This window comes from Cavia porcellus, unplaced genomic scaffold, assembly GCF_034190915.1.
Source record: "Cavia porcellus strain 051 isolate PalLab524CR breed Dunkin Hartley unplaced genomic scaffold, mCavPor4.1 scaffold_6, whole genome shotgun sequence".
In the NCBI taxonomy this organism is placed as follows: Eukaryota; Metazoa; Chordata; class Mammalia; order Rodentia; family Caviidae; genus Cavia; species Cavia porcellus.
This window is the reverse complement of record NW_026947489.1, coordinates 7,181,372-7,209,310: the sequence shown is the minus strand read 5'-3', so window position 1 is coordinate 7,209,310 and position 27,939 is coordinate 7,181,372. Positions and strand designations below refer to the sequence as shown.

At 49.3% G+C, this 27,939-nt stretch overlaps 1 protein-coding gene across 1 annotated transcript; it reads left to right on the top strand.

Annotated features, from left to right (window-relative positions):
• The first annotated feature begins 9 nt into the window (after window positions 1-9).
• On the top strand, window positions 10-27,872 carry Fan1 (FANCD2 and FANCI associated nuclease 1). Its single transcript, XM_063249866.1, has 14 exons — window positions 10-237; window positions 428-1,817; window positions 3,382-3,522; window positions 4,915-5,116; window positions 6,473-6,706; window positions 10,253-10,384; window positions 11,922-12,030; window positions 13,079-13,198; window positions 16,133-16,297; window positions 16,773-16,923; window positions 20,629-20,732; window positions 21,215-21,409; window positions 21,958-22,086; window positions 27,512-27,872. Exons 2-14 carry the CDS (start codon window positions 578-580, stop codon window positions 27,647-27,649), a joined length of 3,060 nt encoding a protein of 1,019 aa, XP_063105936.1. The 5' UTR covers window positions 10-237; window positions 428-577; the 3' UTR covers window positions 27,650-27,872.
• The last annotated feature ends 67 nt before the right edge of the window (window positions 27,873-27,939 follow it).

Genomic DNA, 27,939 nt, shown 5'->3' with positions numbered 1-27,939 from the left:
GGGCGGGGTCGCGCGCGGCGGCGGCGGTGGCAGCGCGGGCTCCGGCGAGCTCGTGTGGCCCGGGCGCGCAGGCGCGGGCCCGGGCTCCGTCGCTGTGGCGGCCGCGCGTGTGCACGAGGCGCGGCGTGGAGGCGACAGTCCCCGCGGGCGCAGTGGCGGGCTCGTCCACCCGGAGCAGTCGCCGATGCGGGAGTTACGTCAAAGGCGCTGGTCAGCGCGCCCTCTTTTATGAAAACGGTAATTCTATGTCCTAAGCAGTCTGCAGTTCCCTTGCAGGGCAGCGAGGACCCTGGAAGAGAGGGGACACAGAAAGTGGGTGCAGAGGTGGCTCCTGGCGTGGCTGTCCGCGTCCAGCGCTGCCTTACCCGGGACAAGGGGACAAGGGCCCCTAAACGCCTTGCCAATCCTCAGATGTTTTATTTTGCAGGAACAAGAGATTGCCTATAGGGTTAACATGAGATTGCGTAGAATCCTTTTTATTCGTTCAAGCCAAAGAAGTAAAACTGGCCATCTTTCAGTCTAGCGCGCATCGCATCCCCACTGGGGTTGCACTTTTTACCCCACTGCTGTGCACAGGATGCCTGAAGGGAAGTCTCCTGACAAAAAAAGGCCCCGTAGAAGCCTGCAAGCCAGCAAAACTAAAAACAATGCCTCTATTACTTCGTTTTTTAACAATGCACCACCCCCTAGACTTGCCTGCCCCGTTTGTAGTAAAATGGTGCCCAGATACGAGCTCAACCGGCACCTTGATGAGATGTGTGCTAACCGTGAAGAGATTATTCAGATTGGCCCGGTGCAGGTGGGAGAAATGAATTCAGATTCACCTACAGTAGAGGTAACTAGTGTGGCCTTAGAAGATGCAACCCGAGAAACATTGTCACCACCAAGAAGTCTAACCCCTGGCCAGAGTGGTCCCGTGAAAGTGGGTGTAAAACAGACTAGTCCCTATTTTAAAAGTAATGCGGCCACAGTATGCAGAAATCAGGAAGAACTGAAAAATCACAATGTGAAGGTCATTTCTTTGGGGAGCCTGTCATCTAAACTGTCGAGAAAGTACATAAAGGCTAAAAGGTCTCTGGGGAAGACTGAGGAACTGGCCAGTCATTGGCCACAGAGTGCTGTACCCACAGCTGTGAGGAGCGTGGCTGATCACAGTTCAGAAGTTGAGAAGGATGAAGATTTGAATAGTTCTCAAAAGGAAAACATTTTTACATGTGACTCGGTAAAGGAAGGGAATACTCCTGAATGCCTGGTGATTAGTAATAAAAAAACAGAAGCTGAAAGCCCAAAGGCTTCCCAGGACCGTGGGAACTTCGCCTTCAGCCCTGGCCTGTCGCACAAAGCTCTCGTAGGATTTTCACCAGATTTAACGCTCCGAAAGAGTTTGAAGTCCTCTTCAGAAGACGGGCTTGTAACGCAAGAGGATATTAAAGGAATAGATGGGCAAGGTGTGGAAAACCGTGAGGTGTGCAGTGGGGAAGGAGTAGAAATCACTGTTGCTTCCGAAGTCAAAGCACTGTTTTCAGGTTCAGAGGCAAAATCTCCTCTTTCTACCAATGATGGTTCTAAAGGGCGTGACGTGCCAGTATCTCTGGAGGGTGACGGCGACCCCCAGGATGAAATGGTTTGCAGCCTTCCGCTGGAGCTGGGGTCAGGCTGTGATGCTCCCGGTAACATGGCTGGAACAGTCCCAAGTCATCCTTACTATCTTCGGAACTTCCTCATGGTCCTGAAAGCCGTCCTGGAGGACGAAGGTGACAGGCTGCTCTTTGATGATGGGGATAAGGAAGTTATCACCAGATTTTACCAGCTATCAGGTACCTGAGCCTGTTTGCTTTCCTGTGGTTTCCTTTTTGCTGTCCTGATTTGGGTGCTATGTAATGGGTGGTGATTCCGTGGCCACAAGGAGTCACTGTGGTTTCCTGAGTTCACTGTGGGAGTGTTAATGGGGATCCGGAGCGCCTACACTAGGATTTGTGTGTCAAGGAAAATTTTGTACCTGTTGATGTCTGCTCCTGCAAACAGTGTGCTAATCACAGTGGGACCAGCCATTTTTCCTTTAAATTGGATGGCTATAAAAAACCTTGTCTGGATAACAAAATATAGCATGACTTGAAAGTAATATACTGTGCATTTTGAGCAGGTAACAGGACTACCTGTTACATTGTTTCGTTCTTCTCATACTCCCAAATGGATGTAAAATAAAACAGGATAAACAAGCCAACATGGGGCCTATTTTCTTCCCTTATTACTTAGATTCATGGGTTCTGGTTGTTAAAATCAGGTTGTGAGGGGAATGGAAACTTTCAAGCTTATACTGGTACATGTAAAAATACTGGTCTGTACCTTAACCCTTAGCAGCCAGTGGTGGCTCCAGGTGGCAGTGCGGGTTTGGAGCAAAAGCCGCCCATGTGTGGCTCACCGTTAATCGAAAGCATCTCGAGGACTGTGTGAAATGGGGTCCTTCTAAGATAGGACGCACTTACTGGGGGGCTATACCGTTTACTTGGTGGCCATGCATGACTCCTCAGGAGATGAAGAAGAATCCTAAGCGTTACTGCTAACATCTGCTTTAAATCCATGTGGTAAAATCATTATGATAGTCCCTGTATTATTTCTTGTGACCAGTGAACTTGAGGACACAAGAGTGTAAAGTGTCCGCACAGCTTGTCTGTTCTGTTCTCAGTGGGATATGGCTGGAGTGATATCACGCCGGCTCCTTACCTGCAGGGATTGCAGTTCTTTGGGTGCCGATTGCATTCACATGATTGGGTAGTTGGTGGCCCTATACTTCCATATTATTAAGAAATAGGAACAATTTCCCTAGTGCACGTTCAACATATTCTTATCTGTTGCACACTTCTATGCAGTGTGTCTTAATGGAAAAGAAGTACTGCTAATTGATCACACTGTTTTAGAGTTGACAGAAATTTAAAGATAATTCAGATAATTAAAGAAACAGACTGAACAGATTCAGAAATTTAGTGTAAATCACTGAGTCAGACATGATTGTCCTACCAAAGCTAGGTATTATTTTTGAAATTTTTTCAGATTATTTTCAACTGAAGTAGAACAATATATATTGAACTAAGAGGGGAAAAATAACTAAAATCCTAAGTAGAGCTTCTCTGAGGGAATAGAAATGTTGGCTAGACAATGAAGGGACTTGATTTTATTTTTAAAATGACCAGTAATTGTGACTGAAGTGGAATTTATTAAATGGGCTATCCCATAAACTGTCATCATTTTGCATAAGGGAAAAAACTGTATTGCTAATAATGTCTGTTTATGCATTTCAGGTTTAAAAAGTAAACAGGATCTGTATGTTACTTTTTTAGAAAAAGGTAATATTTTGTACCATCTTTATTAATTTTACTACAGCCAGTGGTCAGAAGTTATACGTAAGGCTCTTTCAACGAAAGTTAACCTGGATTAAAATGAACAAGTTAGAATACGAAGAGATTGCTGCAGACTTAACACCTGTGGTTGAAGAGTTACAGCGTGCAGGCTTCCTCCAGACAGGTATGGCTGGTAGAAAGAACTGAAATCAAAATGTGACCTGAAGACCTCAGTTTCTGCGCGGGATGTTAACATCAGCTGGCGGCATCGCCTGGTTGGTGCCTGGAAAGTAGTAATCGCTTGTTTTTTAAAACAGTTTTTAATACAACGTAATAATTTATTCATATGGCAGTAAAACTGTTCACAGCTTGGGTTAAAACCGGTATGACAGTGAAGAGTTATCTTGATGCTTTCTTGCCTGACCCAGATTTTCAACCACACCATTCTGTTTACCACAGAAAAAATGCATTTCTCTTTAGTTTTTCCAGCAAGAACTTAATTCACCTTATTCAGATTCCTGTCTTTATGGAAGAATGGAGCTGCCTTATTTGCAGTCAGTGTTGCCTCTAAAATCTTCACCTACCCCCGTGTGCACTCACAGACAGCTTTCATGCACTGATTGCCTAGCGAGTTGTTTCACTGATTTAAACTCCTGAACCCTAAGGAGACCGTTATCGCCAGCAATACCCTGCATTGCCTCACTAGAGCGTTAAGTACCTATGTGCACCAGACTGTCTGGAGAATTAGGTGCAAGGAGAATGAAAGATGAGAGCTTTGCGTTCAAGTTGCTGATATTTTAGATAAAGTCAGCAAATGAGGCCAGATGGTTTATTGGGAGTAGAATTCATGGTTGGAAACAATAGGTAAAGACAAACTTCACGTAATGGTTAGGACGGGGTGAGAAAGGGTGAGTGGGAAATGCTGGGTGGAGATTTCCCTGCCCAGCAAAGGAGCTTGACATGTGTAGTTGTGACTACTCAGAAGTGACTCCTGGTGGACGAGCACCCTGCTCACATGGTGTGTGCGCAGTCTTAGCACTGTGGGCATCCAGTGCATAACCAGTAAACGCTGGTGGTTTGGAAGAAGGCACTGCCCCAGACTGAGAACATGTGCAGGCCAGGACCAGCCTGGCCTGACTCAGCCACATGCGTGGGGCCTAGTGTGGTGTCTGGGGCACACGTGCTCCTGGCTGCAGAGTGAGTGAGTCTGTGCAGGGGCTGCCAGCCTACAGCACGAGCAGGGAGAGGCCTGGGGAGAAGAGAGCTGATGGTCAGTTTACTGTGACCAGCTTCGGCCAGGTCCCACTGAGGACTGTCAGACAAAGACAGGGAAAGGGTTTCCCAGGAAGCCCAAACCGTAATGGCTGTTCCTGTCTGCTTAGTTATGCTCTCATTTTTACTTTTTAGTGAGAAATTCTGTTGTTACTCTTGCCAACTAGTTTTTAGCTTCAGCAAATTCATTAAATTCTCTACAGTAAAGTTCCATTGTATTTTCACCTAGCTAAGCTTACATTTCCTCCAGTAAAGCTAGGAAATAGTTACGTTATTTAACATAGCTTTCATTTGTTCTTGTTAGAATCTGAGTTACAAGAGCTCTCCGAAGTCCTTGAACTCCTCTCGGCTCCTGAACTGAAAGCCCTGGCCAAGACCTTCCATCTGGTGAACCCCAGCGGACAGAAGCAGCAGCTGGTCGACGCCTTTCTCAGACTGGCCAGGCAGCGCTCAGTCTGCACCTGGGGCAAGAGTCAGCCTGGAATTGGCGCTGTGATCTTGAAAAGGTTTGACTGTTAAAATAAAGGCACTTACAGTTTCGATGGCTGGGCTGGGGGAGTAGTGCAGAGCTCCCGTAACCTGTGTGTGGCCCTGGTTTGATCCCCAGCATTGGGAAAAACACAAGAAGTTCATAGTGTGTTACATCATTATTATAGATTGTTTACTTGTTTGAATTATAATTGCTTATTTCAGTTGGCATTAGATTGAAAAGTCAGGAAGAACTTTAATTATAGTAGCCTGGATTCTTTCTTCGCTCATTACTCAAAATTTGTGTTGTAAGTCTACACTAATTTCTAGGACCAGGGAAAATCAGTAGGTAATAGGGCAAAGACAATAGGCCTTTAGCAAATTCTAGTATTTTATTACTCAAAATAGTTTTTAACTCTGTTCTTACAGACTTTAGGGCAGCTATTTAGTCATTAAAGTAATGTTTCTGTTGACATGTAGTTTGTCTTAAGGCACAGCCTCACGTAGGCTAGGCAAGCATGCACTGCCAAGACTGTTTCAGTTTACTAAAGTCCTTTAAAATGGTACTTGATCTCTTCATTTTGATTAGTTCCCAGCAGTAGAATTTGAGAGTTCCGATGGATCCAAAGCAGGGCAGTTCTTGGCTGTCTTTCTCTAGTGTTATGAGGAAATGGAAAAAAGTATGTTATTTGTCTTTTTAAATCCTGGTAGAGAATCACCGCTTGGTTTGCCATGTTTGATGCTTGCTCTCACAGCCTGGGGCATCCCTGGAGCTCTGTGTGCAGATGCAGGAAGTGGGTATTGCTCCTCCCTCCTTCCCTCTCTTTCTCTCCTACCAGGGACTTGGGCATTCGAGGCATGTGTTTTATCATTGGCCTACACCTCTGCCCAGAAGTGGGCACTTTGCGGCAGTGTGTAAGATGAGTGTACTTAATAAAATGGCAGTTTGTCTGTCGGGGTCCTGCTCTGGTCCCCTTAAGTCTCTGATGATATCTGGGGACAGTTTTGATTTCCATCACTGGAGCACGTGGTGTAATGGCTCCACACGAGTGGAGGCCAGGGATGCTGTTGTGTGCCTGTAATGCATGGAACAGACCCTGCCACAGAAAGTTACCCGGCCTAAAGATCAGTAGCGCTGAGCCTGAGAAGTCCTGATAGACTTGAGAGACGCTAAATTGCTAGAGTTCAGAGTACCCTCACTGTACTAGACATGCAGAATGGAACCGAATTCATTCTGAGATTACCTTGCCTCAGCCTTCCAAAGCCTTGTGGTTATAGGCATGCACCACTATACCAGTACCATTTACCTTTATGTTACCTGAAAACAATGTGTAAAATATAATATACAGATGCTTCAAAACCAGTAAAGTCTTGCTATAATGTACATTTTTCAGAGCTAAAGGCTTGGCTGGACAGTCACTCCGAGTCTGTAAAGGTCCCAGGGCTGTGTTTTCTCGAATCTTACTCCTGTTTTCATTGACTGACTCTGTGGAAGATGAAGAAGGTGCTTGTGGTGGTCAAGGTCAGCTTTCTACCGTGCTTTTGGTCACTCTTGGCCGAATGGAATTTCCTAGATATACCGTCAACCGAAAAATCCAGGTCTTCCAAGACAGAGAGGATCTTATTAGGTAAGATCGTGTTAACTCACCGTAATACTCCTTAAGATGTAATGAAAGGTTTTATTATTTTTCCTTCCAGGCAAAGTAGAAATGCTACAGCCAAACACGGTTTGAAGCAGATAGTTTTGATATCTTTTTGCTTTACTTGAATGCATTTTTAAGTCTCCAGGGGGAGTGTAGAATTGTACTGAGATGAAGGTTGCCAAATGCAATGGATTTTGAGTTCCTGCTACAGAAATTTTCCTATCTTATGTTCCCAAGTAGCTTTGGCAGGAAGCACTTTTTCAATACGAAGGCATTTTAACAAACTTGCCTGGATATTTTGTTAGCATGAGCAAGGCAAAAGATAAATGGTTTCCTCTTCCTAAAACTTCCTGGCGATAATCATTAATCTAATAATAGTTTCTACATGGAATATTAGAATCACATACGTGTTAAAGGAGAAGTTTTCACTCATAGTATGCATACTGTGTATTAGAATCCCATACAGGACCTTAGAAATTTTCACTAATTTATATTAGTACTTTTAATGAAATTTAATAAAAATTTAGTCCGATCAACAAAAGTAGGTTTGATGAAGAATAGTGTAGTTCTTACAAGGAAAACCCCACGTGGGCTTCCTTTAACAGAGCACCTTTCATAAGAAGATTCATTTTGGATTTAGTAAAACACCACCTTAGATTCTCGATTCACATTTTTGGCTGAAATTTGACCGAGATTGATTCAGGTAATTGCTTTCGGGAAAGCCCCTGCAGTGCTGCAGAGCAGCCACGTGCTTTAAAATACAGTTACTTAGCTCTTGAGTCAAAGCAGGAAGCCCCTTTGCCTCCGCGTCAGCCAGACCTCCTACGGGGTAGCTCTGCGTAGCCGGTTTCCGGTGGGCTTGTATTGTTTTACCGTTTTTGTTTGTAGTGGCTTTGTGCTGTTCTCTCGTGTGAGGCTGTGTGCCCTGAAGCCAAGCTGAAGTTTCACTGTACTCGTAGATTCTGAAACCACTGGGCCTTGTCGGTGTCGCTCCCGGCCGGCAGGAAAGACACACGACAAAGTCTGGCGGTGTGCAACCTTGTCTTTATTTGTCTCCGCGTGGGCCCCGCGAGGCCTCCTCTCTGCCACCAGCCCTTTCTCGCTGGTGGACTTTCTCTATCTCTCTCTGCGCTTCTTCTCTCATGGCGGGAGAGGCATTCACTTTTATAGGGTAACAGTAGCCAATCAGTTCAAAGCGCGCGATGCGGGCTGATTGGCTAACATCAGTTGTTGCTAGGCAGACTATCTTACAGAGCGGGTTGTTTAAGTCGCCAGGGCAATCAGGGGGCAGGAAGCAGGCGCCAACTTGGCTCACTCGATGGGAGGGGTAATTTAGCTCAGGCTTTGCTCCTTTCTACAGGCCTCACGTCCGCCAAGTAAAGCGACCGGTGTCGGCCGCGGCTCCCAACAGGGCCTTAGTTTCTTCCCCTATAAAATGGGGAGAATAGCCGTCTCTTCTTAGAGATAACGTGTTGTTACGTGGGTGGTACCTAGCTTGTGTTAGTTATTATTATAATTACTGTTCTGTCTGAGGGGTCTGCCTTATAGTTCCATGATGGACAAAACATATTTCACAAGTTTATAAGTGAGGAGACTCGGCAAAAAAAGCAAGCCATCTCCTATGCTTTCTATTGAAATACAATATTTAAAAACCCCTTTGCAACACCAAGGCCCTTGCATGTACATAAAACTGGGTCTGAGTGACTTGGGAAGGGTCATCTACAGTGCCTGGAAATATGACACCTCTGTCACTTCTGTACTTGAGAGAACTGATCTCGATTTATTCAGTAGAAATGAATTGAGTGCCAAGTACCTTTCATACCCCGGTAGCAGGGTTGGAGCGGTGACCAGGGTGGGCTCACTGCCCTAATGGGGTCGCATTTCCCTGGAGGGATGGATACGCGGTGACAGCGCTGTGTGAGGAGTGCTGTAGCATCTGGGGGCCTAGAAGTTCAGCCGCACGGATGGGTAGGGTCAGGGAGTGACCCTGTAAGGCAGCATTGGAAACGAGAGCTGGGAATGAAGAAGAGGTCCCGAGTCGGGCTCTGGGCCCCTGCCCCAGGCAAGGAAGTGCGGGGCAGGACTGGCCGGGATGGAGGGACGCAGGGCCACCACCCTAAGGTTCCAGCTGGCAGCAGTTCAGAGGGCAGTCACACAGGGACCAGCACTGAAGGGGCAGAGGGTGCTCAGCCTCGGCCCCGCGGCACCGGCTCAGTCGGTTTTCTGAGCCACAAGAAGCTTTCAAGACGTTGGGACGGCTGCTTTGATTTTGGTGGCAGGCTAGGTGGAGGACAGGAGTGGCCATCCGGACTAGGCTAGCAGCAGGAGAAGTGAGCCGGGTGAGACTCCCCAAATGGATTAGACCTGGGGATGAAGGGAGCAGTGGCGCGAGGGTGGCCCCGGTGCCCTGCTGGAGGGTGTCCAGGCCCCTGGGAGGCGGTGCTGCCCTGAGGGTCAGAGCGGGGCCTGTAGCTGCGTGGGTGGCACTGTGCTGTGTGGCCTTGGAGGTGCTGCCCAGGGCGGGTCCCAGCCAGACAGAGAGTGGTGAGGGCCATTGCCTGTGACTGGGGGCTGGGGCCGTGGAGCGGAGTGAGGAGGGAGCCAGCTTCAGAGCCTGGCGGAGGGGCGGCAGCCCGGAGGGAGGGAGGGAGGTAGGAGGCCACTTCCCAGCAGGGTGACCTGAAGGAGAAGGGGCACTGAGGAAACAGGGTTAGAGCACGGTGCCCGTGAGGCTACGCCAGTCTCGTTTCCTTCTCAACCTCAGAGGCAGTGGCCCGGTAGCACTTAGACCTAAGAGTGAGGAGATTTTTATATGTGGAGGAAATTTTTTTCTCAATGTACACTGTTTGTACACACTAACATTGCGTGCATTTTCTTTGGACATGAACCCAAAATATAATGAATTACAGATTCCACTGGTCAGGTGACTTTTTTTGGTATCTAAAGAAGCAATGAAAAATCATCTGATGCAGCTCTGTGGCATTCATAAAATGTCAGTGTTGCCATCTTTTAAACTGTGCCCCCAAAGTTATTTTTATCTTTATCTTTTGTACTGGGTATCAAACTCGGGACCTTGTGCTTGCCAGGAAGGGGCTTGAGCCACTCAGCTCTAACCGCAGCCCGTCCTGAAGTTATTTTTGAAATCTCCTAGGTAAGTCTCTTAGTTTGGACAGCATCCTTCTGGCTACATTTGCTTGTGAATGATTATCAGATCAGTGTCTTGCTGTGATTCTGGAGTCAGTTTCGTGTTTACTTGGTGGTCACCAAATGAACGAACGAATTCCACAAACCAGGGGTGACAAGCTGATGGAGGTCATATCCCTGTAATGGCACTTGAGGCGGAATCGTGTCCTGTAACTGTTTACTTTGATTGCTGGGCAGCCTTTGTAAGTTCTCCGGGGCCATTCCAGGGAAGAGTCAGATTTTAAAAGGCATGCGTTGCTTCTTCAGAGCTTGACCTGGTGGCTGGGACGTGGCAGTGGTCAGGGGAACGCTCCTTACCACTTGGAGCTTGGTGGCATCTCTCCCCAGGTACGCAGCGGCTGTGCATACGCTGAGTGACATTTCCGCCGCCATGGCCAGTGGGAACTGGGCTGAAGCCAAGGAGCTGTCTGACGGTGCAAAGAGGGAGTGGAGCAAACTGAAAGACCACCCTTCCCTGAGGTAACAAATCGGATTTTCTCTTTGGGGCCTGCTGCCTTGCACAGGTCGGGGACCACTCAACCCGGGAGCCACACCTCTAGTGGGTTCCTTTCAGGCTCCTGCTAAAAGTGGCTCGCTGACCACCATCCTTCTAATCTCAGAAAGATTTTACTCATAAGGAACTTTCTCCTGTGGCTTTGCCGTCACATCAGTGCAGAATTGGAATTTTCTGCTTGTCTTGCATAGCATCAGAGTGCTGTGTGTCACAGAAGGGAGTGGCAGAGCTCAAAATGAATTTCATGTCTCTCAGAGGCCTGGACAGTGGACACTGGGCTTTTAGCTTGCCAGCGCCTTTCAGGGCGTGCCCTCCTGGAGCTGCGGCACCGACCTGCCCGTGAGGGTGCAGACTGAGAGCTTCTCACGGAGACCCAGGCCCGCCGTGCTCTGCAGACGGAGCCGCAGGCGTTGGCTGTGGCAGGGCCCAGAGCACAGCGCGCGTCTTCTGTGGTTCTCTGATACACGCGAACCCGGCGGCACTGTGGGGACGGTTTCCTCTGTCGATGCATAGCGATGAGAAGGACCAGGGGCTCCAGTGCTGCTTTCATCAAGCTATTCAGGAAACGCGTTTTATAAAGCGTAATGTTGATGTAGGATTCGTAGCCAGGAACTTGGAAGCCAGATGAGTGAAGAGCAGAGGTTGCTGAACTTCTGTAAAAAGCCAGGTAGTTTTGAGGCTTTGCAGGCCATGGGGATTCTCAGGCAGCAACCCCGCCGGGTCATCGCCATGCAGCCTCAGATGTGGGCGAGGTCTGGGGAGCGAGGCACCCCGAGGCCTTGGTTCACTGTCACTGTCCGCGGTCCGGACGGCCGGTCTCCTCGGGATCGCTCCCACTGACGTAAAGTGGTAAAGCCTGGAGGGCGGGGTAGGAAACCAGGCTGGCAAGCTGGCGGGGAGCAGTCTGCTGTGCCCTGGCACAGCGCGTGAACATGCACGGCAGCTGCGGGGCATTACTCAGAAGAGGAAAAGAAAGGATTGTGAATGTTTTGCCGTGGTGAAGTGATCAGTGTCGGGGAAGGAAGACATGTTGAACCTGATCACACAGTGCGTACGTGTATTGAAGTATCCAACCATGCCCCATATAGTTTTTGTGTTTTTCTGTATCAGAAACTTTTCAAAAGAAATGCTAGCTGCATATACAGAAAAGTAAATATTGAAATGCATTTTGAAGAAAAGTAAAACTATCTTGCTTTTGCTTAGGACTAGGAAAACTGGGGGAGTGGGCCTGGCCTGCGAGCTGGCTTGCTGACCCCTGTCTGCAGTGTTCCCAGGTGTTCTGATCCTACTCCATCCCCTGAGCTGCCCAGGGCCGGGGCTGGCTCCGAGAGTGTGGGTTTGTGCTGAAGAAAACTGGACATGACCCGAAGCAGCGAGGCTACAGCTTTTTAAAAGAGTTCCGGGGTCTTTGCCACCCCTTGTAGTGATCTTACAACAAATAAACCTGATTATTAACCACTGTTAATAGTCATGCTTACTAACGAGTGTGTGTTTCCACTTTAGGTACCATGAGAATTTACCCCTCTTCCTGCGGTGCTTTACTGTTGGGTGGATTTACACGCGGATTTTGTCCCGGACTGTTGAGATACTGCAGAGACTTCATATGTATGAGGTTAGCGCTCTGTCCCTGCTCCCCGAACTGGGTGTGGCATTGCCACCTGTGTGAGGGGACCCTCCTGAGCTCTCAGCACTGCCCGTGTTTGGTCAGCGTGCTGTAGCACCCTGAGAGCGTTTCGGATGTGGGCAGCCTGCTGTCTCTCAGTTAGCAGAGAGACCACTGAAGACCAACTTCTGCTCGGTTGCTTTGTGAAGTGATGAGTCTGTGTACAGAGTAGATCACGGACAGACCCGCATGGAGGCCCAGACAGGCCTCCATCGCCCAGCCCCGAATCTTTCAGAACTCTGCGGCCCCTGGGAGCTTCCCCAAAATCTGAGGCCTAAACCTCACTCTTTATGTTTCCCTGTCAGCTGTCTCAGGTGGTTTAGAAATAACTTACAGTTAGGTGTCCGAAATGTAGCTGTATCTTTATAGCAAACATTGTGAAGTTGCCCGAGTTTCCTTTTGTTGTATTTGGTGTTTCAATATCAAAAAGTGTTTCAAAAAGAGAACATGCTACGCTGAGTTTGTAATCTCAGGTCTCTGAAGGTCAGAAGGATCCCCATTGGGCTTAGGGAATCTGTGGCTCTCCAAATTGTATGCATACAGGGTTTCTGCATTTTTCTGGGTAGTAATCTCTCAGAGAGATCCGTGAACCACAAAAGGAGCGTAATGAGTGGGCGGATGCATACATCTAGAGCAGAGGGTCTCCCTGTCTCTGTGGGGTGTCAGATGGAGGGCCACCCTTTGTTACTGTGGTGCCTGCCCCATATCTCAGCTGTCGGAGCCCTCACCACTGCTCAGTTGCCCACTGGAGCTTGGTCCCACAGGGCACTGTCCTGTCTGCCGTGACCTGGGAGAATGTTGGTGCCATGCGGGTGTGGGCCAGCAGGCAGGGCTGCCTCAGGAACGCAGGCCACACCGCAGGGTGTGCCATGGTCCTTGGCCTCAGGATGGAGAGATACACAGGATAAGTGTCCTTTGCCAGTCCTTTTCACTTCTGAATGTAATCGCAATTGACTGTTTAAGGTGTGCCAAGCTGTCTTTGTCATTGTTACAATAGGAAGCCGTGGAGCAACTTGAAAACCTTTTGTCTCAGGAAGTTTACTGTCCTGACAGCAGAGGCCGATGGTGGGATCGACTGGCTCTCAACCTGCACCAGCACCTGAAGCGCCTGGAGCCGGTAAGCAGGAGGGCGCTGTATCGCTGGCCTGGCACTGGACATGGTTCCCGGCACCCACAGCGTAAAGGAGGAGAGGCATTTGGCTTCCAGTTTTAATCTGTGACTCCCTGGACCCAAGCAGAAGGCCACGGTGGAAGAGCCTGATAAAAAAAGCTGCTCACATCACGGCAGCCGCAGAGCAGGGGGGGAGGAGTGGGGGCTCAGGATCCGCCGTTTAAGGCGAGGAACTCAGCACCCCTGACCCCAGCTCCTGAGATCATCCAGGAATGCACCCACTGACAGTGCTCACTCTCTCATGATGCAATCACCTTCTGCACACAGAAGCATTTGGGGGACATTTTAGGTCTAAGCTACAACAAATATCTAAGCTCTTCTTGCTTTCAGATGCATTTTTTAAATAGGGCAGAGTTCTAAGCCCCCTTCTCTTATGCTGAGGATTAAACTCGGGGCTCCCCATTCCAAGCAGGCTCTTTACCCCTGAGCTGCAGCTCCGGCCCAGTGAATATATCGGAGCTCTAAATGGAATTACAACGTTCCTTTCTTTTGACGGCATCCTTTGGGTTTTCCCAACACCAAAAGATATACCAGGATGACACTAGTACAGGTGTCACGATAAAGACAGGAGAGCTTGCACTCCCTTTGCTGACTGCAGAGCTGCTCTGGCAGGGAACTGTGTGGGGTTCAGGAATTTGGGTCTAGCAGTCAGGGGAGAGGGAGGCTGAGATGTCTTAGCCCGCAGTAGGTGTCTGCTAGCTGTTTTGTTTTTTGAGTGAGGTTTCTGTTTTCGTGTTTTGGTATTGGGGATCAGACCCAGGACTCTGCACGAATGTTCTACCCTTGACTGCACTTGCTGCGGCTTATTTTCCTTGGAAATGGTAATTTGCCAATGGTGTGAGACCTCCAGGGAGAAAGGCCAAATGAAATACTCCTTTCCTGCCTTGTTGCAGGTGCTTTGAGAGTCGCTCTCTGTCCTCTGGAAGGTGTTTCGCTCTGCGGTGGTCAAGTGTCTAACGCCTTCTCCGAGGGGCACCAGGGCTCTCTGTGCTGCGTTCTTGGGACTGAAGCAGAAGGATCCTGTTGCTGCAGCGAGCAGGCAGGGTGGGGCCTCCGAGGCTGCTGCCCAGCCAGGTGGCCACAGTGGCTCTTTGTGTAGCTGCCAACAGTCCGCTCCTGTCTCCGTCCCAGCCCTGCATTCCAGTTGAATGGAGGGGTCTGTGCCTTTGGGAGGTTTTATTTTTTCCAGCGGCACATTAAGTGCATCAGAGTGATGTGGAAAAAAATTGGCCATGTAACCTAGAACTATGACATGGTGTTTGTAGTGCCTTCCACCGAGAAGTGACCGAGACTCAGCTGCTGGGAGCCACGTCCTGTCGTGGAGGTGGCCGTGGTGCTGCCTCTTCCACTGCAGCAAAGGTTCACAGATGTCACAGACGACCCACCCGCCCACTCACTTGGACCCTGGTGGCAGAGAGGCCACTGAGCTTCCTGTCCATGCTGAGAAACTGCTGGTCCCTTTTAACTTTCCCAGCAACCCCCCAGCCACACTGGAGGCTGTCATTCCCGGGTGAGCTCTCCGAGCCTACTCCTGCAGGGCACCAGGCGGCCGGCAGGGACTCTGGGGCAGAGGCAGAGCGCTTGGCCTTTCCCTCTGCTCCAGGCCTCTGCCGTCCGCGTCCTGTGCTGGGCACAGAGCATGGGCCAGCATCCCCTTCTTTCTTCCTGACTCCATTTGTGTCTCAGCTTCTCATAGCCTGAGCTTTCACTGGTTTGTTTTCATTGATTTTTACTTGTTTTTCTAAATCTCTGTAACGCACACATAAAGTTCACCATTTGAACAGTGTTTGTGTAAGTGTAAAATTTAGCAGCATTAATTATATGCACAGGATTTTACAGTCATCACTACTGTCTCTGTGTCATCCCAAACAGAAATTGTATAACCATGCAGTAACCGTGCTCCATTCTCCCCTTGCCCGGTCCCTGCTAATCTCTAAGCTGCTTTCTGTCCTGGGAAGGAGCCTGTTCCAGGTATTGCATATCCTCGTGTTTCCTTAGCATAATGTTTCCAGGCTTCATCCATGTCAGAGTATGCAGAGCTCTATTCATTTTATGGCTGGGTAATATTCCACTGTACATAGAGACTGTCGCTGGTTTATCCAGTCATCCAAAGAGGGGCACCTGGGCTGCGTCCACCTTTGGCTATTGTAGGAAGTTCCACTGTGAACACACATGTGCAAGTATTTGAGTCTTGCTTTGAATTCTTTCGGCTGGGTCCTGGGGTAATTTATGCCTAGCTGTCTGAGGAGCGTCTGAGCTGTTCCGGACAGAGCCTGCAGCATTTTTAACTCCTGCCGGGGAGGCACGAGGCTCCCAGTTTTCCCACACCCTTGCCCACACTTGGTATTTGCCATGCTTCTGATTACAGCTATCCTAGTAGGTGTCAGGAGGTCTCTCCTTGTGGGTTTTGGTAATGCTGTCCGTGTCTCTCCCTTGGTAAGCTTAGGAAGTGTGGCAATCTCCTCCAAAGCCTTGGCCCAGCGCGTGGTCCTGGCTGCACGTGCACCCCTGAGATTGATGACTGGGCAGTGGCCTGGGCCCTGCACCGAGGCCTCGCACGCCACCTGTCAGGGCTGTGGCATGCGTTTCCTCTAAGGTCTCTCTCGCCCGCAGCGCAGGGGTGTCCAGCGGGTCACACTGTCTGAGGAGGTGCCGCTGGGATCCACTGTCCGCCTTGGTACCGGGCCATTTGTGCCAGCAACACCTTTACAGTGCGGGCTGCAGTTGCCCTGGTGTTGAAAACATCAGACAGACGTCTAAGGGAAGAGCTGTGCCTCTCGCAGTGGACTAGTTAGCGAAGCTGAGTCCTTAGATGTGGGCTTTCCTGTCTGGTTCCCTGCGGCCTCCTGGGGTCCTGACTTGTGGCGCCTTATTTGCCAGGCGGTCAGATGCATCACCGAGGGGCTGGCAGATCCACAGGTGAGGACGGGGCACCGCCTCTCCCTCTATCAGCGAGCCGTGCGCCTGCGGGAGTCGCCGAGCGGCAAGAAGTACAAGCATCTCCTCCGCCAGCTGCCGGAAATCGCTCTGGAAGACGTTAAACACGTAAGCCCGCAGTCCCAGGGCACGGCCGGTGTGTGTGCTGGCCACTGAGCTGCGGCCCCATACCCCTGGGGACCTCAGATTTAAGCGCCTTCCCTTGGCTTTTCTGGCTGGAAGCAGCCTGGGAGCCGTTTAGCCTGTGTTTTCTTCTGAACTTGGAAACATGCCGGCCCATTTCTGACAGTGATGCGATCGCTGCTCACTGTCACCCTCGCCCTGATGCGCCTGGGCTGGCAGGGTGGTCACGCTGTCCCGGAGGAGACACAGTACCTGCCCCTTCTGCTCGCGACTTGGTGCCTGGAGAGCCGCTGTGATGACAGCTGCTCTGCAGCGCCCGGACGTGACCTGTCTCGAGCTGTCACGGGTCACATCTGCACCCTTATGGGCGTGGTTGTGAGGGAAAGAAGGATTATCTCGGTACTCAAGGTACTTTCAGGGCTGTGGCCAGACCAGGCTGACAGATGCTCTTCTGTTCCAGGTGACCATCACGGGCAGGCTGTGCCCACAGCACGGGATGGGCAAGTCCACGTTTGTCATGGAGGCTGGGGACACTGCAGCCCCCACCACAGTCCTCTGCTCCGTGGAGGAGCTCGCGCTGGACCACTACAGACGCAGTGGCTTTGACCAAGGTGAGCTGAGGCTGTGTCCATCAGTCAGCCTGTGTCAGGCCCGGTCCCTGTCTTCCCTGTGTCCTCGGCCCTCAGTAGAAGAGTCTCCCTGCTGTGTTTCAGAGGGGTTTGCCCTCTCACCTGGCTGGGGCTCCCTCCTCTACGAGCGTGGGGGAAGCCAGTGCAGCTGCCCTTGCTGTCAGGGCCGATGGTGGGCAGGGGCCACCGCAGAGGCTGGCCTGTGACAACCTGTCACATGCTTAGGGCTGGCCCTTCTGAGAGGTAGAGCAGGCCCAGAGTCCGGCTCAGCTCTGCAGGAGCTCCACGAACCCATCTGGGCCCTTGTTACATGGGAGAGCCGGATACTGCTGGAAAGAGCACTGGTTTAACCCCCTATCAGATGAGCGTCCGTGCCATCCAGGAGGACAGATGTCAGCCAAGACTGGAGCTTTTCTCTTTTTGCTGTGGCTGGCAGCTGCGTGGTCCTCCTGCCGGCCTGTGTTTATGGACGCAGGCCTCCCTCTGTGGGGGACAGAGCGACCTGAGGGGCAGCCATGCCCTTGAAGAAGTGCGGTCTGTGAGAGAAGCCAGCGCTGGCTCCCTGGGAGCCTCGCTTTCCCCACCTCCCACAGCCTTCGGTTTCCTTTTTACTGCTGTGTGTGTGGGTGACCACGGCCTCGCGGCCTGTCGCAGAGAACAGAGCTGTGGAAAGGCCTGTGTGTGCCCATTGGCACGAGTATACAGGGGCGAGAAGCCCTGTGACCTTTTGCTGAACTGAGGACCCAGGAGAAATCTAGTGAACGCCCACTGGCCGGGGACCGTGTGAATGTGGCCGGGTCCTGTCCCTTGCCTCCTCAGGGCACCTTTCCCGGGCCCTGGTGGCAGCGTAGGTGGAGCTGCCCTGCAGCCGCCTCCCCTCTGACTGGCCGCTGTCCCAGAGGGCCCTGAGCTTCGGGATGTGACACAGTCTCCTGAGCCTGACCTGTACTCCCCCAGGGACCTGCAGGTGGCGCGAGCTTAGGCATGTGCTAGGCAGATCAGATGGAGGACGTGTGTGTGTGCAACAGAACCCTCAGGAGCCAGGACGCGGCTGTGGGGAACCCGGAGAAGCACACGCGTGGGCTTGACATGTGCTCGCTCCCCGACCTCAGCACAGGTGTTGGGGAAGGGGACAGATGGAGCGCTCACCCTCTCAGAGTGTGGAGCGGGTGGGAGCAGCACCCCAGCGCCGGCTGGCATCTGCGGGGTCCCCCATGACGAAGGCTGTCTGGTGTCTCTGGCCTCTGTGCGGACTCCTGTTACATAACCGCAGTGGGGAGTTTTATCTTCCCAAAGAAACAGTTAAGTCACTTCTTATGTAGTTTGAAATTCTGGTGTCTGTGGGCCCACCACTGTAGCCTCCTTCCCCTTTTATTTTCCTTGGGTCTTGGTCTCAGAGAATGACCAGGAAGTCCTGGGCTTTGAATCAGGCCTCGGGTTAAGAGGAGACATCAAGCCCTTGTCTTACGATCGGGATGGAATTGGTTCCTATTAAAACCCAGTGCTAAGGAAAATAGCAGTGCATTGTGGGAGAAGATTGAAGAGGAAGTTCCCTGCGTCAGAGTCAGCTCAGAGCAGGCCCAGCCCTCCTGGAGACACCTGCCGGGCACAGCTTTAGAGGACTTTTTGTCGTGGGAGATACTGACCGTACCTTAGCACAGTTGTGCCGGGCCATGGACCCAGCCAGGCCCGCGTCCTCTGCCTTTTCCCCTGTCACCCTTTCTCTCTGGAGCTCCGAGGCAGGCTGGTGTCATCGTGGTGCCTCCATGCCCTCACGGGTTATTCCCAGGGTCACGCTGTCCTCGACTTCCGACAGGATACTGCCAGTGCCTGTGCTGTGGGCAGCTGTGGTCAGTGCACTCTGCTGTCCTCAGGTGGAACCTGGGCACTGTCTCACTTCAGAGTCCTGTGAGTAGTGTTCATCTGAACGCGGGCTGCACAGATAGGGTTTCCCAGAACAGTGTCTTGTTCTGTTGGGTGTTAGGATTTGTTTGTGTCATGCAGAATCTTGATGACTTACAGGGAAGCGCAGTGCCCGTCGGGAGGAAGGGCAGACCCCAGTGAAGACAGACAGTAAACCTGAAATGTTGGAAACAAGAACAGAATGGAAATCCAAGCCCTTAGATGATGTCGTAGACAGGAAAAATGTGCCGTGATGGAGTAGTTGTGGGCTGGGAGCTGGCTGGCCAAAGTGCTTAAATCGTTTGCGTAAAATCTTCATCTGTCAAACGCATGTAATCAAAGTGAGCCAGGTACTCGCTGCCAGGCCTTGTTCTTGAGGGATGTGGTACCAGGGCAACCTTCTGCCCTTTGGGGAGGGATTTCTCAAAAGCCCTGCACCGGGGAGGACTTCAGTGAGAACCCAGGTGCAGAGTGTGGGCGGGGCAGGAGTCTGGGGCAGCCCTGACCTTGCTGTGCCAGCTGACTGGGGTCCACAAGGCAGGACTCTGTGGCGGTCAGGGCCCAGCTTTCTGGCTGGGCAAGGGTCCTGCACAGGGCTTTCAGGTAAAGCTGGAGGACTTGCTCCAGCCTGGGCCCCCAGCGAGGCCTGTTGTTCCCACTCTGTGCTTCTGTGTCATGGAAACAGGCTGTGGGGCACAGGGTAGGAGCTGTGAAGGGACGGGACAGACAGAGCACAGGACGGTTCAGGAGCTCAGGGCAGGAACATAGCCACCAGCCGCTGTTGCCTGAGTCCTCTGGGCACATGTGAGCCGGAAGCCCTGCGAGCCTGGCTCAGGGCAGATGCACCTTTTTACGTGGTCTCAGTTGTCTCCCCTGTGCTCAGGGTGGCCCACAGGTGTTACCTTAGCCAAGGCGGTGATATGGAGAGTGTGTCCATGTGGGCACTTTCCTGGGCCAGGAGTGTAGTGTGCACAGAGACCTGGATTGGATACGGGAGCTGGGGCAATGGGCCAGCTAGGGCTGCCCGTGCCCTTATCCCTCTGGACTCTGCCTCTGGTGTTGGTGCCCCGAGAGTCAGCAGGAGGTGTGTGAGGGGAGGGGGGACAGCTGAGCTAGTTGGGCTCGCAGGCTGAGGTTTGCGTAAGAGCCGGGAGAACGGAAGCACCACGATGACCGTGTTAAGGGGAATGCACGAGTTGGTGAGCTGGGTGGGACAGCGCTGCGCAGCTGAGGAGGCAGGAGCGGCCGCTGCTGGCCGGCTTCGCCTGTCCTTCCCATTCAGGAATCTTTTCTTCAAGGGTAGAACCTCCAGAGCCCAGAGGGAACCCGTTTTTAAGAAGGAATGCCCTTCGGTTGTTCACTAAAGTTGGGGAACCTCTGGTCTGTACTTTGAAGCCAGGCGCGATGGCAAATATCTGTGACTCCTGCGCTCTGAGGCTGAGGGAGAAGGATCCTAAGTCCAGGCATAGCCTGGACAGCTTAGCCAGACTGTGTCAAAATGTAAAAAATAAAACAAGGGGCTGAGATGTAGTTCAGTGTGAAGGCCCTGGACTCAGTCCACGGTACCAAAGATTGTTTTCGTGTTCATCTAGGATTGTTTATCCCCAAATGAGGCTTCCGTGTGCAAACACTATGGTGTTAAGAGCTAGGAAAAGCATGAAGACAGCGTGTGCTTTGGGATTGCAAAGATTTGTTATCTCCTTGCAGCTGAGTACACAGTGTGTCATAGTAGCACTTTGGAAAAGGCAGGTAACTGGCTTTTCCTCTCGTGTGCTTCTGTCCTAGGTATTCACGGGGAGGGCGCCACCTTCAGCACCTTGTGCGGCCTCCTCCTGTGGGACGAGGTCTTCATGGATGGGATCCCGGACGTCTTCAGAAACGCCTACCAGGTCACTCCTCGGAGACCGCTGCCCGTGTGCACTCAGTTGGCAGGCCTGATTCCATCCAAAGAACACCGTTTAGTTTTAGAATCAGATTAGTGAAATTGTGAAACATTCATATGTTAAATTTTAAATGTTGTCCAGTTTACCTTCAACAGTGCATGGTAAATGTTCACCATAGAGTCCCTGTAGCCGGAGCCCATCCTGAGCACCTGCTGTGAGCCAGGGACAAACCCAAGGGCTGTCACGTAGTCACATGTACTGGCTAAGAGTGTGATGTCATGTGACAGCTCCCTTTGCAAACGATCACTCTAAAAATGTAGAATAATAGGTTGCATTTCTGTCACTCTGCATATACAAGATAACCTTTGCATAACTTTCAAGAGAACGCCTCACAGATCGGCCGTTTTCCAAATGCGCAGGTACTGAGTGTCCCCTGCGGGTCTGCGTGCTCCAGGCCTCTGTGACAGCTTGCTCTCTGTGTGACACAGGCATCCCCGCTGGATCTGTGCACGGACAGCTTCTTCACTAACAGGAGGCCAGCACTTGAAGCCAGGTTGCAGCAGATTCACAATGCATCTGCAGAGAGTCTGCGGGCCTGGGTGGCCGCCACATGGCAGGCCCAGGAGGGCCGGGTGTCTTCCCTCATCAGCTGGGATCTCTTCACCTGTCTTCAGCAAGCTCAGGTAACACAGGTCACTTGCACGGCGGAAAGGGTTGAGTGTCTTTGGCAACTCTATTAGAATACACAAGTGTGTGGGGGTGTGCATGCACGTGTGTGTTGATATGTATGATAGCCCATCCCCCAGGCCAGAAGTACTGTGAGGGACAGGAGCATGGTGTCAGCATTTAAAAAGGCCCCGCAGCTCTACCTTTTCTACCCGATTTGATGGCTCCTTTGTGTAGCCTGTGGCTTCTGCAGGGAGGACACCGCTCTCCCTGTGTGCCCACATGTGCCAGCATCTGTGAGTGAGTCCTTGTCAGATTCTGCCTTCTTCACGTTCCCCAGAATGTCCACCCCGGGCAGAATCCCAATAGCTGGTCAAGGAGAGCTGCTGTCCCATCAGCTGCCAGGGGCCGTTAGCAGTGGGCTCTGGAAGCCAGAGAAGCACCGAAATGGCCTCTAGTGCGTGGCTGAGTCTTTTGCTGGATGTGGTGAGAGTCTCTGCCCTGTGGCCCCTATTCCGGGTCCCCGTTCGGCGGTGCTGCTGACGCCCATGCATTTTGTGTTCAGGATCTCGTCTCCTGCCTGGGGGGGCCCATCCTCAGCGGCGTGTGCAGGCGCCTGCTGGCTGACTTTCGACACCGCCGAGGCGGCCTCCCCGACCTGGTGGTGTGGAACTCCCAGAGCCGGCAGGTCAAGGTCAGTGAATGGGATGGAAAGTCCTGTTTGTAATTGTATTGGCAGGGGCTGGGCCGCACTCTAGGGCGTCTTGCATGGCTGTTGGCCCACTGGAATCCCTTGAGAGCCATGGTGCTCTGGGCTGGGGTTCCCAGCGGCCTCCAGGAGGAGGCTGGATTCAGGGGAGCAGGGGAGTGACAGGAGTGAGTCCCCTGCGACTTCACTGTGGAAACCACTGTCCCCTTGTCAGAACCGTCACCAGTGCAGGCTGCGCTCAACAAGGTCCCACAGGCAGGGGCCCGAGGAGAAGTTAGTGATCCCCGAGTGAGCACTCAGCTGTCGCCTTGGGGTGCCTCACTCCGCCCCACCCCCCAGCTTCCGCCCACGCCCTTCAGTGGTCTGCGGTTACTGAGGTGTGAGATGTAGCTCGCACACACACACACACACACACACGCATACACACACACGCTGAATACAAGTCCTTCGGTTGGTTCTGTTTCACCCCCATTGGTGGCTTCTCTTTTCACTTTCAATAGTGTCTTTTGAAGAGTAGAAGTTTTAAATTTTGAGAAAGTTCACTTCTAGAACTTATTTGTTCTTTAATGGATTATGCTTTTGGTATCAGATACCAGGCAACTCAAGTGACGTCTCAAGATAAAAAACAAAGAATGGGGGTTGTAGCTCAGTGCGGAAGCCCTGGGTTTAGTCTCTGGTACTGCAGAAAAGCAAAAACAAAACCCACAAAAACAAAAAACAGCTTGCCTAATCTCAATTCATAAATAATTGTCAAGACATAAAGAGTTCCTAATTTCTCCTACAAGTTGTATAGTTCTAGATTTTACATTTAGTACTCGTGATCCATTTTGAGGTACCCTCTATGTGTAATGTGTGGTATGGATTGAAATGAACTATTTTTGCATGTGGAAATCCAGTCCTGCCATGCTGTGCAAAGACTATGCTTTCTTCACCAAATCGCTTTTGCATGTTTGTCAAAAATCTGTTTGTGTGAATTCTGTTTTTTCCTGTTGATTTGTTTGTGTACGGTCTTACTCTGTCCAGGAGCGTTTCTTTTTTGTGTTTCTTTGGGTTTTCTGCAGAACGCTGTGCTCCTTCTTTCCAGTCTGACGCATTTCTTTTCTTTGGCCTGCCTGCACGGCTGGCACCTCCGCTGTGTACACTGAGTGGCAGGACTGGGAATCCTTGCTTGTTCCTGAGCTGGGAAAAGTGCTTCTTAGTCTCATTATTGAGGATCAGGTTTTGCAGATGATTTGTAGCTACCTCTTGACAGATTAAGGAATTTCTCTTTATTTCCAAGTTTTCTGAGATTTTTCAAGTGCTTTTTAAAAAACCTGCTGCCATTATGTGTTTTTTTTTTTTTTTTTTTTTCTTTAACTTATTGCACTTACGTTGATTGGTTTTGGGATCTTTTAAAAAAAATCTGATTATTCTGAAAAACCAGTGAAAGCAGCATTTACTTATAGAGTTGTGCACAGTGTGTAATCAGCACGTGTGTGAGTCAGAGACAGGAGTGTCAGCAGTCTGAGAAAGTGCTGGGCATGCACCTGGAGCACACAGCAGACACTATTGCCCAAGACTACAGGCAGGGGTTTCCAGGCTGGCCCCCAGCAGGGGCACAGAACCACCCAGGGAAGTCTAACCCAAAGAAACTAGAGATCCCGGTGCCCAGGTCTCAAGTTCTGATTCAGGAAGTTTGAGTGAGTTCCTAAAAATACTTGTCCACAGATGCTGAGGGGGATCTGCTTTGTAGGACGTGAGCCATGAGGCAGAGCACGGCCACTGGTTTGGACTGATCTGAGGGTAGGAAAGCAAGACGGGAGAACCCTGGATCTTGAAATTCCCCGCAGCATGTCTCCAGTGTGGGCATGGCAGGAGCTGCCCACTTTCCCGAGTCATGGACGGCCATGTCGTCTACAGGTTCCATCTGCCTGTCACTTTAGCCAGTCACCAAGACACAGAGGGCCCACTGGGCCCAGAAAGCTGGTGAGGAGCCAAAGAATCTCCCACCTAACCGCTCACCTGGGTGGGAGTCTTGGCTGTTCTTGCATAATACAACTCCAGGCCTAAATACTGAGTCATGATCAGATTTTAATTCTTCAGCTCTGGCTTCCACTTCTCAGTCTGCAGACTGCTTGACTTTTTGCTCCTTCAGAGAGCAGTAGGTTGAAATATCTCTACCCTCCTGCTTTTAGCTAGCTCAGCAGACTTGTGCACATAATCGTAGTCAGGGTAACAAATCCTTTTGTCCTGGCTTTTTGCTTATACCCAGGAACAGAATCCAACGTTACAACCTTGAAAGTCCACTGGAAATTTGCATTTTCTTGATTTGTGTTTTTATTCGCTTCCGATAGAAAGTGAGCTTTCTCTGGCCAGTGAGTATAACTTTGGAAAATAAGCTTGGGTTTGCTATTTCTTTAAAGAGCATACAGTCTTTTACCCTTCTGATGCCTAAAATAAACATGGGTTTATCCTAAAGTCTTTTCAAAGCTTTGCAGCACCTGCTGCTTGGCGCTGCCCAGAAGATGGGACCTGGAGAAGGGCCTGCCTTTTGAATACTGGTTTTCGTTCTCAGTGCTGAGGGACTAACCTTTGGTGTCCTGGAAAGACCACTTTTCCACGTGACTGTTCAATCTTAAACCTGCCTTGCATTTACAGATGGACCTCTCTTGGTTGTCATATATGTTCACCTTTTCATGTAGTGTTTTCCTTTTGGGGAAAAGTGCAAAACTAAAAAAAAAAAATTTAATCAGTATAGGGCAGTTCTATTTCTTCTTGATGGTTTTTATCTATTTCTCCTTGATTGAGCTTTGGGAATTTATATCTTAAGGAATTTTATTGACATAAAGTTGTTCGTTTTTCCTTATTGCCATTTTAATATTATGCTCTCATTCCTGCTATTGGTAATCTACCTTTCGTTTTCCATGGCCAGCCTGGTGGGAGGGCTTTACCCTTGTCTCTCTAACTTGGCATGCAGTTTTCACTGTTACTCAGTTCAGAATACTTTTGGAGGCTAAGAATTTGACTCGGTGGCACAGCATTTGCCTCGCATGTACAAGATCCTGGGTTCAGCTGCCAGCCCTGCCCCCCCAAAAGTGTACAACTTTGTAATTTCCCTTTATTTACAAATACATCGTAAGTCATCTAGTTTCCAAATACCTGTTCAGTTTGGCTGATGTGTAATTTAATTTTGTTGAAATCAGGGGACATACTTTACATGACTTGAATCCTGTTATATTGAGACTTCTATATTCCCGAGTATGATCTGATGAATGTTTGGACTTGAAAAAAGTGTTCAGGTTTTATGGGAAGTAGTATTTTAAAATATCAGTTAGGTCATTTGGTTTATAGTGCTTTATGTCCTTACTGTTACTGACTTGTTTTATGAAGTATTAAGAGAAAGACATTGACATCTTTGACTGTAGACATGGACTTGTTTACTGCTTCTTGCATCTCTATCAATATTTGCTTCATGCATTTTGAAGCTCTGCTATTAAATGCATGAACTTTTAGGACCGCCTTGTCCTTTTAATAGGTCAATCCTTTGTTATAAAAATCCTTTCTTCCTAATGGCCTTGAAGTTAACTTTGATACTACTATATAACCACTCTAGCTTTTTCATCACTGTTAACAAGACACATCTTTTTCTACCTTTTCCTTGTCTAGTATGTCTTTATGAGTTTCTTACAGGCAGCATATAGTTGTGTCTTACTTTTTAATCCAGTTTAACCTTTGCCTTTTTACTGGTGTGCTTGAAACATTTACAGCTAATCTTATCAGTGAAATGCTTGCTTCTGAATCCTGACACTTGTTTCTCTTTTTTGCTCCTCCTATCCTCTTTCTGCTTTTTAACAAGACTACCTTTTTAAATAACCTTTGGCTTCTTAGCTGTAATTCTTAGCTATGTTTAAGAGGTTGCATTAATTGTATAGTGTATGTATGTTTGTTTATTTAGTCTTTTTGAGACATGGTCTCATTATGCAGTTCAGGCTGGCCTTGAGCTAACTTTGTAGCCGAGACTGGTCTTGAACTCGAAGTGATCCTCCTGCCTCAGCCTCTCAAATGCAGAGATTACAGGGGTATGCCATTATGCCTGGCTACAGTGTATTTTACACTTACAGTTTACCTTAAAGTGATACAGCCTTTCACATTTACTATAAATAACTTTTCAGCAGCCTCCTCTACTCTTCCCAGCCTTTTGTGTTTTCATGCATTTTACTTGTACATGTTAATTTTTACTTTCTGCAGGTAATTGAGTCTGTTTGTTCACACCTGCACAATTCTAGGCTTATTTCTTTTTACATACCTAGTTTCCAATCAGTACCATTCTTCTACTAGACTTTCCTTTAACTTTTTTGAATTGCAGGTCTACTTGTCATAATATTTAGGGTTTGTATATACTTTAAGTCTTCAATTGCCTCTGTCCTGAAAGATACTTTCTTTTGGCAAAAATTCAGTTTTGACAGTTCTTTCTTTCATACTCTAAACTGCTGCCCCACTGTTTGCAGTGACAATTGTCTTTTATTCCTCTGGCTTTAAAAATTCTGCTTTTAGGATATCCCCTGTAATGCTGATTGTACAGTTGGAAGTACATTGCTTAGTGTAGGGCTCTTTATACCTGTACCTTCTCTATATATGTGCTTGGGGTTCTGAGTTTAATTTTGGATTTCTAGTTTTCATCATACAGTATCTGGAAAATCTGAGATCAAATTATGTTCTTTCCTTTTTGGGGACTCTCATTATGTCTCCATCAGCTTGCTGAAATACTGTATTTAAAAACTATGTTTTCTCTACTCTGCCTAGGATTGTTTTGCGATCTTCTAGCTCATCAATATGCATGGAACCAAACTAAAACTTACCTTTATGGAGCTGATATGTAATAATTTTCTTGTAATTAGTGCCATGAAATGCATAGAAAGATCCTCCTTAGAGATATGGTGGGCCTGAGTTTATGCACAAGATTTATTTATGAGATAAATTAGGCATGCGAAGGATGGGGAGAGGTCCTGGGCAGGGTAACAGAATGTGAGGCTCCTTGGGTAGGAGAAAAACAACGGTCTGGAAGAGGCCTTTGGAGTAATTTGCAGGTGCTGGATCCCATTCCTGAAGGGCATAAATTTAGATTTAATTATAGAAGAAAGAAAGAAATTGCCGAGTTTTAAGCAAGGAGGCCAATCCAGTGCGTGCTCTGACAGTGTTTCAGTTGCTATACTAAGACTCAGTGTACTCATTCTCTATGAGGAACTGAAAGCTAGTCCAGAGGCTAGAAAACTTTCTCGGGTAATTTCTTGGCTGTGTATATATTTAATATATAAACCTGGGGGTAGAGCAGAATAGACATTTAAATGTCTGTAGTCTGTGAAAATGACTGTGGCTTATTTCACTCTTCAGTTTCAGTAGATACCAATAATCCTGAACATTTATCTTCCAGTTGGTGGAGGTGAAAGGGCCCAGCGATCGTCTTTCCCCTAAGCAGGTGATCTGGCTGGATGAGCTACAGAAGCTGGGGGCCGAAGTAGAAGTCTGCCACGTGACTGCAGTTGGAGCCAAGAGCAAGGGCCTGGGCTGAAAGCAGTGGAGTGGAGTGTCTGCTCATGCTGATAAATGACTTTTAAAAGTATAAGGCAGCATTAAATTGTAGTTTTGATTTTTCATTGTCAGTAATAGACCTGATAGCTTAATGATTCATCACTGCACAGTGTATGTGTATCACAAAGCTTGGTGGTGTCTGCTTGAATACACCAGTTGATTCCACACAGTGTATAATAAACTTTTTTCAAAAAAAAAAAAAACCTTAGTGGCTGTTTTAGGTGTTAGATGTATATGTGCCATTATATTACATTTGGAAAAGGCTAGAAA